General features: G+C 37.9%; 1 protein-coding gene across 1 annotated transcript in view; it reads right to left on the bottom strand.

Moving 5' to 3' along the window:
• Positions 1-3,449: 3,449 nt before the first annotated feature.
• Positions 3,450-14,538, bottom strand: part of SLC22A16 (solute carrier family 22 member 16) — a 37,448-nt gene continuing 26,359 nt past the window's right edge. Inside the window, exons 5-8 of the mRNA XM_049818259.1 lie at positions 13,984-14,111; positions 13,482-13,591; positions 12,878-12,977; positions 3,450-7,771 (exon numbers count right to left, since the gene is read on the bottom strand). Coding sequence (XP_049674216.1) covers positions 7,562-7,771; positions 12,878-12,977; positions 13,482-13,591; positions 13,984-14,111 — 548 coding nt within the window. The 3' untranslated portion in view covers positions 3,450-7,561. The remainder of the gene's footprint in view (positions 7,772-12,877; positions 12,978-13,481; positions 13,592-13,983; positions 14,112-14,538) is intronic.

Below are 14,538 nucleotides of genomic sequence, written 5' to 3'. Positions count from 1 at the left end.
GTTTGGATTAACCTTTCTCAGCAGAAAAACACAAGTTTGTAAAAAACATACCTGTCTGCAGGATCACTAGAATGAATTGTACACCGAGGTTTCTTGGCTCCAGGGCATTCGCCACTGGCAGGACATTTTGGCTAATATTTGACAGCCTGAGCATTCGTCCCTGAACAGGCTCAGCAGAACAGTGTTTGCTGACCGCTCCCCTCCAGCCCTGACGAACCGCACTGGCCATAGATCTTCCAAGCAGGCGCCTTTTCTTTGTAGCCACTTAAATACAGACCAGCAGCCATCCGAAGAACATCTGTACATACAGCGACAGCATGCACAACGTGACCAGCTGCTCCCACCTCCCAACCCAGCTGTGTTCTTAAATTGTAAAACTAAAGCCAGGATATATTACACATATGTAGTCGCTGACCTTTTTAGAGAAATACTCTTTATGTTTTTTTCCCTTTAACAGGGAAAGGAACAAGGAACAATTCTGCCAAAGTTATAGTATAGCTTGATTTTTCTGAGCGTTCTGAAAATTGGGTATTGAATAAGACCAGGAAGGAGGCAGAGGAACGGAGAAGGTTTGCTTGTTTAGAAATGAAATTGTTGATGGGCTTGGTGTATTGACTGTCAAATGTACACTATTCTAAGTCATTGCAGGATATCTGCAATAGCTTTGGAGAGGATCCTTTCACATATGGAAATCTCTTTTAAATATAAACTCCCAGTGTGTCTTTTCTTGAGAATGAGACTCAGGAAGTGCAAGCTGTTTTGGGATACCAACTCTTACAGGAATTTCATTGAGAAACTCTTATTCTTACTCTTCCATGGGCTAAAGTATTTTGGAAGGTTGAACCCATAATAAGGTACACTGTATTTTAGGACAAAGAAAAAGCTTTGTTTGTCCTTTCTATGTAATCCAGATGCATGACTTCCCACCACAAATGTTTGTTTATCTATGCAAGCATCTATAAGGGGAAACAATTTCAACTCTTTAGTGCTGCCATTGTTTTTCTTACCTCAGCTCTTCCCTAAAATGAACAGCACAATATAGATCCTCTTTGGTCTAACTCCCAGAGCCCTGATCAACTGAAGATCAGCCATTCTGTATTGAGGCCTTCAAGATATGAGAAGTTTTTTGCTGTAGATGTTGGTGCTCTCTCGTGAAAGATGGGAAAAAGCGCAAGGACAGACAAGAAGCTCTGCATAACAGCCCAACTGCTAAAGACCACCTGGATGTTTGTGTATATAATATTCTGTGTATTGTGCAAAGTATGTCATTCTGAACTAACAAATAATTGGCTAAATAGTATTCCCAGTGCAACACCCACCTATTTGTATTTTGAGAACGCTCCTGACAAACTCTGTGATAGTGGCTCTCGTATCCTTTGACTGAGTGGAAGTCATGATTTGGTCACTCAGGAAGAGAGTGCCAGCCTTCTGGCATAGAAAAAACACAGCCCAGCCCTGATCGTACTTGGAGCTGTTCCTGAACAAGGACCAGCAGTGGCATCCCAGCACACCACCAACCCAGCTTGAGCAGTGCTTCAGAAGTGTTTCCCTTTACCTTAGCATTCCCTTCGCTTTCTGTACTCTCTTGAATAGAGCAGTAAGGGTAAGTAAAAGTGCCCTCTGTGAACCCAGCAGTGCTGACCTGTTTCTGATCTCAAGAATGACATGGATCACTTCTCCTCCACTTCTTTAACCAGTTCAAAGATCAAGTCAAGCATCAGTGTCCATGGCAAATTACCATTTCAGCGAAGAGGTTAAGCTGCTCCTCATTTTGCTGTGTTCCTGTGTTATTTACTTACTTCTGGGCGAATTATCTCAATATGAAGATACCGGCAGTACTGACATTCCTATTGAAAAGCTTTGTGAAAATATTTACTGAGAGATTGCCCATTTATCCCTGGTTCTTTTGCTGTGTTCATGATCACCTCAGTCAAAACTGCTTTTCATTCTCATTACCGGCAATGAGACTAGAAAGAATCTTCACAAGGATCATCCCTTGGTGCTGTTTTTTAGTTAGTCCTGTGCAAGTCAGTTCATCTCCACAAGGAATATTATGAGGCAACGTTAATAACTAGATGCCTGTGAGCATTCCAGGGCTGGATCTTACTCATCTGCAACAAACACCCGAGCAGTATCCAAGCCTGTGTGTTAAACAGGAATGCAGAGAGAGAAGAGTTAGTTTGTCACTAAATGAGATATTCCCTATTACTTCTGATTATTCATAAACCTAGGTTAGTACTTTCTTTGAAAGAGCTGGTTTTATGTACAAACCTCTCTGCAACCATTTTTATATATCAGTCATACTAAAAGGAGGATACTTCCCCATTTGAGGTATAGATTTTTCTCAGCTTGATCCAACTCAGTGCTCTTGAAATCAGTATATCAGGGATGACTCAAATTTCTCAACTTTAGCAAACAAATATTTGAACCATTCACTATGGTTACTTTCAGGGAGGAACCTAAATCACCTGGTAAGGACATATGAAGCCATTAAAACACGAATGAGGAAGCCAAGTGATAGGTGTAACTTTATCAGAAAAAGTAAGATTGGCAAAATAGGCATCAAAAATTTGCACTAATTCAAGATTTAAGGGAAGTGGAAAATAAATAGGTTCCTGAGAAGGGCTAAGGGGACAAATCACAAAGAACAAGGCTATAAATTGCTGCAATTCTAATTTTCTTTGCACTGTCTGCCCACTCCAATTCCTGCATGAGGAAGTTAGTCAGTTTTCACATCCACTGAACACCAAGTGGTTACAAACTATATTCTTTTGTCATTCCTATAAGTGACCTACTCTCTTTTCTGATCAACTCATACCCATTCTACAATACTGCAGCTGTTTTTTGTCACTGCGGATTGTGTCTGAGGGACTACTGCCCCAGCCAGTTTATACAAATAAAGGCAAAAAAAGAATCATATTCTTCCTGCAACTGAAATGCAAAACATGTCACATTTTTAACATGCATTTTGTCATAGTCACTGCCTAACACATCACCCAAACCTTGGTTTACACCTGCAAACACAAACACGGAAAAGACACGCACAGGATACTTGCCAGCCTAAACCATGGGATCTCCATCCCAAAGCGCCAGCCCAGCTCCTACAAGGCAGCATGTACCAAACCAAGAGTTGTGATAGGAGTTCATTAATTTTGTAAAGGTGTAAAGATTAAATAATGTGTGTTTTATTTTATTCTTGCACATAATTGCAGATAATAAATACACATTAAAAAACTGTTAACATATGTTGTATTAAATCCACATATTCTGGACAAACAAACTCCTTCCTATGAGTACATACTTCCCCCATGTTACCAAAATGCACACTCCACCTGGTACAGAATCTTGTTCAAAATTACTAGGTCACCAGTACATAGATGTGCTTTAATCTTTCTTCAAGAGAGATGTAACAATGCAGATACTGCTTGACTGTTCTTTTGTCAACACTTTTTTTTTTTTTTTTTTTAATATTTGAGTTTAATTTCTCCCCTGTAAACCTGTTCTGGGATTCAGACAAGCACCTTTAAGATGTTTGTAAAGGGCACAGGATGAACCCAGACCCTCCTTTTCACAGCCACAAATACCTTTCTGGCATCATGCCTCCATGGCGCAAGTGACCTCACCTTTTCATAAACCCTTGTGAAAGGCACTCACAGGCTTTGCATGCTGCTGAGCCCAACGCTGCAGAGGCTTCCTAAGTGACTGCACCTAAGGAGTTGGTAAAAATAAGCTGTGAAAGATACAGGAGAATGCCAATGAGTCTTCCACTCCATCCCAGAGCTGGGATGTCAGACCATCTTCTGTTTCCACAGAGCCATTACACAAAAGCCCTCAGCCTTCAGGCAGAATTCAGCCCCTTGTTCAGACATTAAGGGTACCACCCAAAGCATCTGACGGACTGCACATAGTTTGCATAGTTATTTTTTTTCTACATAGTTGTTTAAACTACAGAAGTTTGCACAAAGAAATTGGAGTGAACTGTTAAAGTAGAAAATACATCTTTTCACATACTTTTAAAATACAGATTCAAAATATTAAACACATTTTACTATTTTTCCTTAGTTATCATTAAACTAATGATAATTGCTCTCATTCCTATATTCAACCCAGAAAGTATGTCCTTAACAAACTGCAAGATTGTCTAATAAAATATGATATCAAATTTAGGACAAAAACATTTGTCATGGTGCAATAGTGACCAGCAATTAAGACAGATAAGAACTCTAATCCACTATCTCATAAAACCATTATGTAACTCCAGAGACATTGATCAGCTAAGATAGAGTGCCAAACGCAAACATAAAAGAACTTAAGGACTCAGATAAGAAACTATGAAAAGGAATTCTTTTTATGAGCAATGAGAGGAAAACATGCCCCACAGGAACAGAAGCATTCGTTCCCAAACTCAGTGCTCTCTTGTGACAGGATTTAGATAATCTATGAATATTTAAGAGAAAGAAATAACCCACCCTGTCTACGCTACCTTTATAATTTATGACTAGTGTTAAACATATTTTTGTCCATATGGAAAAAACAAGCAAACAGAAATGCTGGAAACATATAGACACATGCTATTCCCTTTTTTACAGTAATATGCTTCCTCAGGTTAAAGAACAGGATACCCCAAGGCATCCTCTAAGCTATTCATGCATAAAATCACAAAAGGTGTACCTGTAGATCAATAAACTTTTTATTTCTGGGAAAAAAAGTAACATTAGTTCAGGGAAATGCAGGTCTCATTTGAATCAAAGACCAAATACCAACGGACATCAGTGACAGGAGGAACTGGCTTTCAGGGTTAAAAGCCATCAAGCTACACTGTGGTTTAGAATCATCATTAAATTCTAGCCTGTAAGCATTGCTCAGTATCACTGTGCATTTAAGTTTTTGCTTTTTTCTTTTTTTCTTTACCTTATGTATATGGATTACAGATGACCAACTCCTGAATCCCTCAAGTCAAAGGAACACAGAACATGCATTGACTGTTCTTAGCAGGGTAACCCTGAAATCAGTTATTTGGCAGGTAAGGAAGTAGAAAAACTAATTTTAATTGTTCTTTAGTACCTTATTAGAAATAGATTACTGTCCCCAGCACTCAAGACTAAGGAGTTTAAGATAGGACCTTGTACTAATAAAAGAAGGAGCATCAGTGTGAAAGAACCCCAAAATAATGTAATTACTTGGAGCTCGGAGGGGGGGAGGGTGGTTGTAATGTCAGACAGCACCAGTTGAATTCCTTATTAGGTGTACTGCATGACATTTTGGGGTTTTAGCATGATTAAACCCTTGTTTAAGGCAGGGCATGCAGAGTTTCGCAACAGATCTTGCAGATAAGAGTTCTGCTCTGGGAAGTGAAGGGGGATCTCAAAAGCAGTGGAAGAATACTGGGTCGGCTCTTCAGCAAAATAAAAAAAAACACATCATATGAGTAATCCTATCTTCAGTCATCAAAGTCAGCAAAATAAAAAACCACAGCATATGAGTAATCCTATCTTCAGTTATCAAAGTATGTATTCAAGTCATTATCTGAATAAGGATGTGATTACTCATGCAAGTAAGGTTAAGCACATGCTTTTGCAGAAGTAATATATCTGGACAGAAGCCATAATATCTTATGCAGTTCTCTTTGGAGGTTTTCTCTGCAAATATTGGAACACCCACAGAATTGAAGGGAGCATAGAGATTCCTTTCTGCTTTCCATGTAATCATTATACAGACACTCCTTGAACTTAAACTTACTGGTTTTTGCTCGCTTCAAAGCTTCTTAGTCCTCATATAGGATATGATTTTGTCCTAATATCAGGACCAACAATGCTATTTGACACTCTAGAACAGTACAGTGAAGAAAAGAATCTTTTATAAGGGGATATAAACCATTATTCTGGTTTCAGAAGTCATTGAAACTAATATGACTGTGCAGATAGAATTGAAAAATGTGACCATTAAGCTCTACAGCATATAGGATATCTATCTGCAGTAATACAGATGTCTTTTTGGGGGGTACATGTCAAAGAAGTAAACAAGGAAGACTTGTTTTGATGAGATCACACCAGATAACATGAGAGTATGTGCCTAAGATGAGAAAAATTCTGATTTCAAACCAGGGCTGACAGGGTTTACACAGCCCAGGCAAGAGAGGGCTGTCTGAACCTCAACACATAGAATGTTCCTGTACTGCTCCCCTCAAACCAAAGGTGGCCAAGCAAAGAGGATACAGATCCTCAGGCAAGGAAGAACCCCCCAGGTCTGGAGGTAGACTAGAAAATGGGAGGTGGGACAGAAAGCCATAAAAGCAGCAGCCAGAATGATGCATTCCTATCTACCAGTTTTCTGTGGTCCACAGTCATAAGGCAGAAATCACTGCACCAGCAAGTAAGTGTTGATGCACACATGAGGTGTAGCAACAGTGGGACATTTACAGACACTTTGACTAAAACTACTAGAGTAACTGGTAACTCTTCTATTGATGATCAGTGTCCTCCAGCTACCATTTTTTAAATTATATTTTTCTAACTGATTTTGTGTGGTATAAAGAAAAAATGAGCTACAGACAGCTGATCTATGAGAAAAATGGTATGTAGATACCATGCCTACTAACCATTTGTTAATAACTAAGTCCACCTCTGTGCAGAGAGCCTGAATAAGACCCATATGCCATTTATTCTTTTCTACTGAGGACTGAGAAGGCCTTGATGGAGGCATTTGGCAAAGTTGCTGGTGTAGCTCTTAAAGGTTATGAACAATCTGATGCTAGATCGGAGCTGAAGTAAGTGAGAAGAGGAGCACTGAAATAACGGGCTGGAATGAATATGACTTTCAAAGGCATCAGGCATTTTAGTTTTACCCAAACTAAAAAGAACTTACTAAGACAGCAGTAGATCCAGTGAACATTTTTTCTAAACCAGTAATAAAAATACATTTGCCATTCAACAGAATGAATATACAAACTATTTGCATATTTTGCAAACTTAGTATTATTTTTTCAGTTGGAAGCTGTTCCACAGAATACTTTCCTTTGTTAGCAATGGCACCTTTTCTAGTAGAAAACTTGAAAAAAAAGAATAAATTCGTTTAAAATTATTGATATGACTTGATGCAATGTTAAGGCTTCTCTCTTGAATTATAACTCTCCCAGTGTACCATGTTTTGAAGTCCCAAGCCTATAACCGTCAGCTGCAACAGGACAAGAGCAGACAGGGCACTTTGCAGTGGGTTTACAAATCTAACTGCAGAAAATGTGAAGCAAAGAATTGGCATATTTTTTACATATGTGTAATCAGGTAGGTTCCAACACCTAGACTAATCATTCCAACTGGTCACAGTAAGTCAGACAGGTTTTCTAAAGTCTGGGTAAGTTTGACAAGGGCTTTAGAAATCTCATCAAATTTTCTGCAGTACCTCAGTCACGTGGAAAAGGTTTTATATACTTGCTCTATTGAAAAGGCAAGACTGGATACAAAGTAAAAGGCACAGTTATTATAGAATAGTCACATTTCTTGAACAAAAAGATCTTATAAATTAGATAATGATTAAAATTGGCAACAACCATTTTGCTGTTGCTTTATTTCTCAGTGCTGACTGCTTCTTGACCAAACATCTCTATCTTTTCTAATGCTGCACCACTGTGTGCTGGAGTCTTTCCTGAACAGCTTTTCTTGTTTCTTCCAATTTCTGTAGCTTCCACCAAAGTATTAGTCAATGGTTTTCCCAGTGTTTCTGGAAGCATTATTGTTAATATTCCACTCAGAAGAGCCATGATTCCAACAAGCAACTAGAAGAAATAAACAGTAGCTGTAAAGGTAGAAATATCTTTCAAGTTATGCATATCTTTGATCTTGCTTGAGAGTACATTTAAAATAAAGCACAAGGAACTGTAATGTAAAGCAAAGATTGTAAGTCTTAAATGTTGACTGATTAATAGCTCTGCCTCTTTTTGTTGCATAAATGAAAGATTATGCAGCAGAATTAATGAAGAGCAACTCAAGTGTTTTGTTCACAAAGGATCAATACAGTGCAAGGAGGAAAAATTCTGTTTGAGAAATCAATACATATATCTTCATATGGTATTTCTACTATCAGGTATGTAATTAAGAACTAATTCTAGGATTGCATACATTTATTTTTACATGCATGTTCATAGTGCTACAATTTCCCTGCCACCTGTAATCTCAATTTGCACTCCAGCTCCTGAACCTATTCCCCCTGTACCTGTGTTCCTGTTCCTCCTGCACACAGCCACATCAGAGAATTTCTCAGGATGGCTCATCGGCCTGGAGCCACAAAAGTGCACATCCCTGCTCAGAAGAGCTCTTGAGCAGATAATGAGCTAGCTCTCAACAGGATTACTTTGCCAAACTGAGTTTCAAAGAGCTGTTAAGGGTGCAGGCATCTACTGACATTTGCACTGGGATCGCATCCTGGATTTGTCCATGGTGTACACAGTTCCGTAACGACAGCTTATGTTAGCATGAGTGGTGCAAGGATCAGGATCATGTGGGGTAGATACAGAAGCACACACATGCTCCAGGAGTATCTTTTCTTTCCCTTCATTTCTGTGTCTTGTTCAATGAGAACAATTCACAGTTTCCTCCTTTGAAGTACAAAACAGCATTAAAACCCTGACATTCTTCCAACACCAGGTTATAAATGACCAAAATCTCTCTTGATAGAAATGCTTCCACACAGTACATCATGTCTGGCCTCAGTGTTTTTCCATTTTATGACTGTGCACTTTGATACTGTATTATCCTTATCTTGCTCTATACTGCTTCTCAGGTCTGTCCTGCTTGTTTAATATTTTCTTTACAAGTGTGAGAGAGAACATTTGGAATTATTATGCCTGTGTCTCTCATGCAGAGATTGAGACAAGAACTGGCCGGCTACCATCTGCAGCTAAACCAGACTTTCTCTTCAAGTCAGAAAGGTGCTTTAAAATTGGAATTCTCCATTGTAACCTTGAACAGTGCTATTTTCATGCACATGCACTGTGCTGCTTTTGCTTCTGCTCCCCTCTGAAACAAGAGGACAGTTTGTCCTAAGCACTCTTTTGAGAAGCAGAATTCACACTGTTGCACACACTCCTTTTTGCACTTGCATTAAATAGAGAGGCTGACAAAATAAAAAATTAAGCAAAATACTGTTGAATAGTACAAACTACAGTGAAAATGAAATAATCATGCTCTTACCATGAAAAATTTTAAAAAAATCCTAGCAGTAATAGGACCAGATGAAATGGCACTGAGTGACAAACTGAGGGAAATCCTTGTAGACATATATATGTGGCAGGAGTGATATTTAAAAATCTATTCCAAAATATGAAAGTCTCACCTCTGACTGTCAAGACTCTTCTCCACTAGTAAAATATGATTTTCTGCCATGGCAAGACAGGATGAATTGACACATGGCAGCTATTTCACAGTAACCTCTTATGCACACCCTTTCGGCTGTCATAAGTTTGTATTTGCGGATATTGAAGGCTGTAAAGGTTATTGAAGTTTACGGACACCCATACAGCTGGAGTTGATGAGAACAGGGTCATTACTGACGCCCAACAGAACAAGGTTAAAGCAACACTGTGTGCTTCGAGTATGAGTGTCTTCTCTGTTTCAGTTAGTCTTTTAGACACTTTGTATTCTTCTCATGTTTTCCTTCTCCATGAACCTACCTCATATTCCCCTGCAAACCCTCACTATTCTGTAAGCGTACACACCACCATCTTTCCTGTCTTTTCATCTCAGCTCTCTTAACTCTATTCCGCGACGTTAGTTTTCTTTTTTACAATGTGAAAGCTGCTGCATGCCAACCAGTGCAGTGTGTTTCCTTTCTCCCTGACCCTGCAAAGCATTTTCCAATATCTCCTACGAAAGACAGAACGTGAAACAATTAAGTCACAGTATATTAATGAAAGGACTTCTCAAATGTCATCTACCCCTTCAGGGTGGTAAGCACACTGATAAATGAAGTTACTCACATTTAGTCAAAGCAAGCCTTTTGCAGTCTTACCTTACCATGCTTCTTCATGAGGCATCTGACATAATTTAGGCCTTTGCTTGCTCATAACAAATGTGTGCATTTTGTATTTATGTACTATTTTACATATATAATTCAGCATCAGAAAATGTTCTTCTGACATAGTCAATTAATTAAATGCTTATGGATTAAAGTGTACTATGGTACAAAGTATTTAAGTATGTTTAATCTCCATTGAAGTTAACTTCACAGGAATACCAGCTTAAATTCATTGCTTTTTCAGCATCTTAATTTGAAATCTGACTTTCTGCTTAGTCAAACTCTCAAAGTATTCCCAACACTTTAGTACAGCCAGTAGCTTCTAACAGCTACCATAAAAAACTTCAAAAAAAGATTTACCACTATTTTTCATATGTCCTCCTCCCTACCTGGAGTAACAATATTAATTTCACAGTGGTCTAAGATCGGGACTTAATATATTTAGTCTAGAACAAGAGATAATCTGAATTAAATTTCCCTACAAAATAATACTTTTACTTCTGAGAACAAATTATTATTCTAGTCTGCTATTTATATTTATACACACATCTGATGGCTCTGAACCAATATAAAATGTGATCGTATTTACAAAATTCCTACTTCAACAAAAAAAGGTTAAATTTTGTCCTGAAAATCCACCAGTATTAGACATAGGATTTGCATTAACTTTACTGACCTCAGTGGAGGTTTTTTTAATTTATGGTTTATCAGAGAGAAAAATCAAGTCTGTTAAAGGTATACCAGAACATAATTCTTAACAGCTGAAAAACAGAAATAGGTTATACATGGAACAGTTGCTTTACTGTAAGTTTTCTACAAAGTCGTCACATGAAAAACATACTTGGCAAGTTATTCAAGATTCACAGGCATTCAAATGAGATGCTTGCATTGCTCACAGGTGGCATAACTGTACATGAGGCAGACTGTCAAACAAATAGCAGTAGTAACTTCTTGACAATATATGGTGTATACAATAGATGAACATGACATATACCAGCTTACTTAGAAATGTAATCCGTTTCATTTCCTTTCCATTCCAAAACACTTAGATGACCTGAGACTTGGCACGCTATGCTCCAACTCAAGACAAGCCTATTTAATAATCTGACAAACATTTTTATAATAGGAGCTAATAACGAAAACTTGTTCACTGTGTAGTACTACACAACTCTACAAATTCTCTGGATACTTTTTGTACACTGAGAGTTGTTCATAGCTGAAATAATTCCTCTGTTTATACTGTCATTTGCACTGCTCTCCAGCATGCTTGAGCATTCCCCATCTGTGGTTTAACTGCAGCGCTTCTGCACAGATAAAGCTTATCTCTGCCAGTAAAGGCAAAACACTGAGAAGAGAAGAAGAATGTTCTCCCATGACCACTCTGTTGTGCAAATGTTTCTTCATCTTTTCTGGGATGATATCTTGGTTTGTATGGGGCCATTATTAAGAAAGAAAACATTTTTTAGGAGCTTGAGGGAATAAATTAATTTGTGGTCTCCTTCATCCTCTTAATTTTCATCCAAAACAACTGAAAGTAATTAATTTAAACAATGAAACAGCTTCCCAAGAATTCTCTGAAACCAATCTCTAGCATCTACAATTGAAGATTTTACAGTTGCAAAATCAAAAGGACATGATGCCACTTTTTCAGGGAATTCCAATGCGGTAGACAAAATTAGAGTAAGAATCCAGGTTAAAGACACATCCCATTACATTTTCACCTTCTGACCTGTAAAATCTACATATAATATTGGTGTGCCAGTCACAGTGAACCCTTAGGGTTTTTTGAAAGAACTCAAACTATTTTTAAATCATTGATAAACTTTTCTCTACTTAAAGCTTTAATATAAACTTTGGAATTCCTTCTGTTTTTACATATATGGGCATAAGCTATCTTTCAAGAGAAAAAAGGGATTGAATAGCTGCAGGATTTCTAAGCAGCAAATGCTTCATAACAGAAGTGTAATGAAGAAATGTGATTCATCTGCGAGCAGAAAATACATAAAATATTTTGTCCAAAATGGATCTGAAGCTCCATAATGCAGACACAGTGCCCAAAGTCCATAAAGGAATGGTCCCACCTCTGTTTTCCTAGGGCAACTGGTGGTCGAAGACAAAACCTAATGGTAGCACGACCTGGATTTACCTACAAGTAGGATGTGCTTAATGAATTCAAGGTTCTGTTGCTTGTCAAAGACACCATGATCCTCATCAATATACCATTTGCTTCTCTTTCTCCACCTCATGAATTGTTTTGTTCAGTTCTTGTAAATGAAAAACACAAAAAGGAAGCTTTGGGACAGCTGTGAAGACCAAGTATAGTAAGCATAAGACATTCTTGATCTTTTGGAAGGCTATTCCAAAAGTGCAATGTCCCAGGGAAGCCATGGAAAAGATTAAGGAATAATATAAGAAAAAACAGCCACCCATGGTGAATTCCAAGAATGGAAGGACTACGCCTTTGAAAAAGGGTAAGAATAAATCAGGAGCATGGACAAGAACTGCTAGGCCTGCAGAATAAAGAAGTATGGACTAAGAGATTTCCTAAATGTTACATGGCAGATGAAGTATATTTTTATGGAAAATATTTTTATCAATTTTATACTAGGATTCAGTGCATAAATATTTTTATGTCTTCCATCGTAAAAACATTTCAGGAGATTTCAGTGACTCAAAGTCACCCTTTGGCTTTAGCTGCATATTTTTAACAATATGAAGTTACTAATCTTTGAGACTTAAAATTTAGAACAAGAATGGTTCACTCAATTTCCTTTTCAAAATAAAAGTTCAGCTCTTGGTTCCTGAGAAAACAAGTGACACATATGCCTTTTCAAAACCAGAAACATTCACCATTTAAATAAATACTTACAAGTGGCATGAAAATCCAAACGCTTCTCAGATATACACAGAAAGGAGCAACCACACTACCTACACGGCACATCATGCTTCCACTTCCAACAGCAAGTGACCTACACATAAAACAAAGACTTTGATAAGAATTCTGGCAGATAAAGGAAACAATTAGAAATGCACAGACACTTAAAACATCAGTAGGATACGTGTCTTTAAACAATTATACTAGGAAGCTATTGCTACATCAATGTAAATTTATATTGTAGTGAAATTCAGCTGCTTCTATAATTAAGGTTAAAAATATAATCCTTCAGCATACACCACAGGATGAACAACCAGGACTTTTAAGAAAGGCATAAATACTGTTTAAGAAAGTATTGAGTATTCTTCTAGTTCCCCAGTGAAACCAATCAATGCACATGGAATGAAAAATAAACACACATTTACGGTACGGCCAAACACTAGGCAACTCTGAAGCAGCTGAGGCACTCATCCCATCCCAAGTCTTTCAGACTACCACCACTGATGCCAAGAGCTGCTGGATCTGGCACAGAAGCATAACAAAAGAAAGGAAATAACAGCAAAGTAATGAAAAATACATAACTGGCAAAAGTTCTTACCTTACAATTGTTGGGTACAGTTCTGCTGTGTAGAGATATATGAGGCCAAATGCCACACCTATTGAAAATTTTCCAGCCATATTTGCTAAGATAATTAATATATTGAAATCCTATTGAAAGAGAGCACAGAAAAATAAACACCAGAAAATAACACTGTTCCAAACTTGATTTACATCTTTCAAAAGTTGTGACCCTTCTTTAAACAATAAGCAATACTTATTGCTTGCTTTTTTAAAAATCGGTCTCAATAAGTAACTAGTGTCCATTTCACTTTTTACCAGTCCTGGTTCACTGAAGCCCTGGGAATATTTTACATGTGACTCCAGAAATGATAGTGAATCCTGTACTGAAAATACAGAAATCTATCTTAGACTGGCAGCTGCAATTTAAAAACAGCCTTTAATCAACTATATGATTTAGAAAGAGCAGCTGCATCTACAGACTTAAAAGCCTTTAAAATCAATTTCTACTACAGGAACACTTTCAACAATAGGTGACTAACCTGAGGTAGGAACATAATTAAAACACAGATCAGTGCACTTAAAATAAGGAATGGAATGAGTGTGTTTCTCCTTCCCAGTTTGTCCATCCCAATGCAAGCAATGATATAGCAAGGCAACTCCACAGCACCTGTCAGTATGAAATTATTTCGTTTTAAGTCATGATTACACATATTCATGTTATAACTCTTAACTTCCCCTTTATGAGGATTAATTTAATCTAAGGGGTAATAAATAAGTGAAATCCAGAGATAACCAGCATGTCGGGCTAGTTCATTTGGTAACAGAAATGGCAACAGAAGGCAGAAAACACAGTCTAAAATACAGCTGTGGGGGATAGAGAAGGACAAAGGAAGTGGGTTTCACAGCGCAGAGCAGCTCTGTTCTCTTTGGGGTGGAAAATTACAGAAAGCAGCAAGGCCACGGTTCTGCGTTTATGACACTGGCACTTGTGACTGAAAGCTCTCCATTTCCGGCTCTTCTGCTTCAGGTATTTCCACATCAACAGCTTAAGCATGCCCACAAGGAATATTGCTAGTGTCCCACAGACACACCTC

The sequence above is a fragment of the Accipiter gentilis genome, chromosome 15 (assembly GCF_929443795.1).
Source record: "Accipiter gentilis chromosome 15, bAccGen1.1, whole genome shotgun sequence".
Lineage (NCBI taxonomy): Eukaryota > Metazoa > Chordata > Aves > Accipitriformes > Accipitridae > Astur > Astur gentilis.
This window is presented reverse-complemented; position numbering and strand designations above follow the sequence as displayed.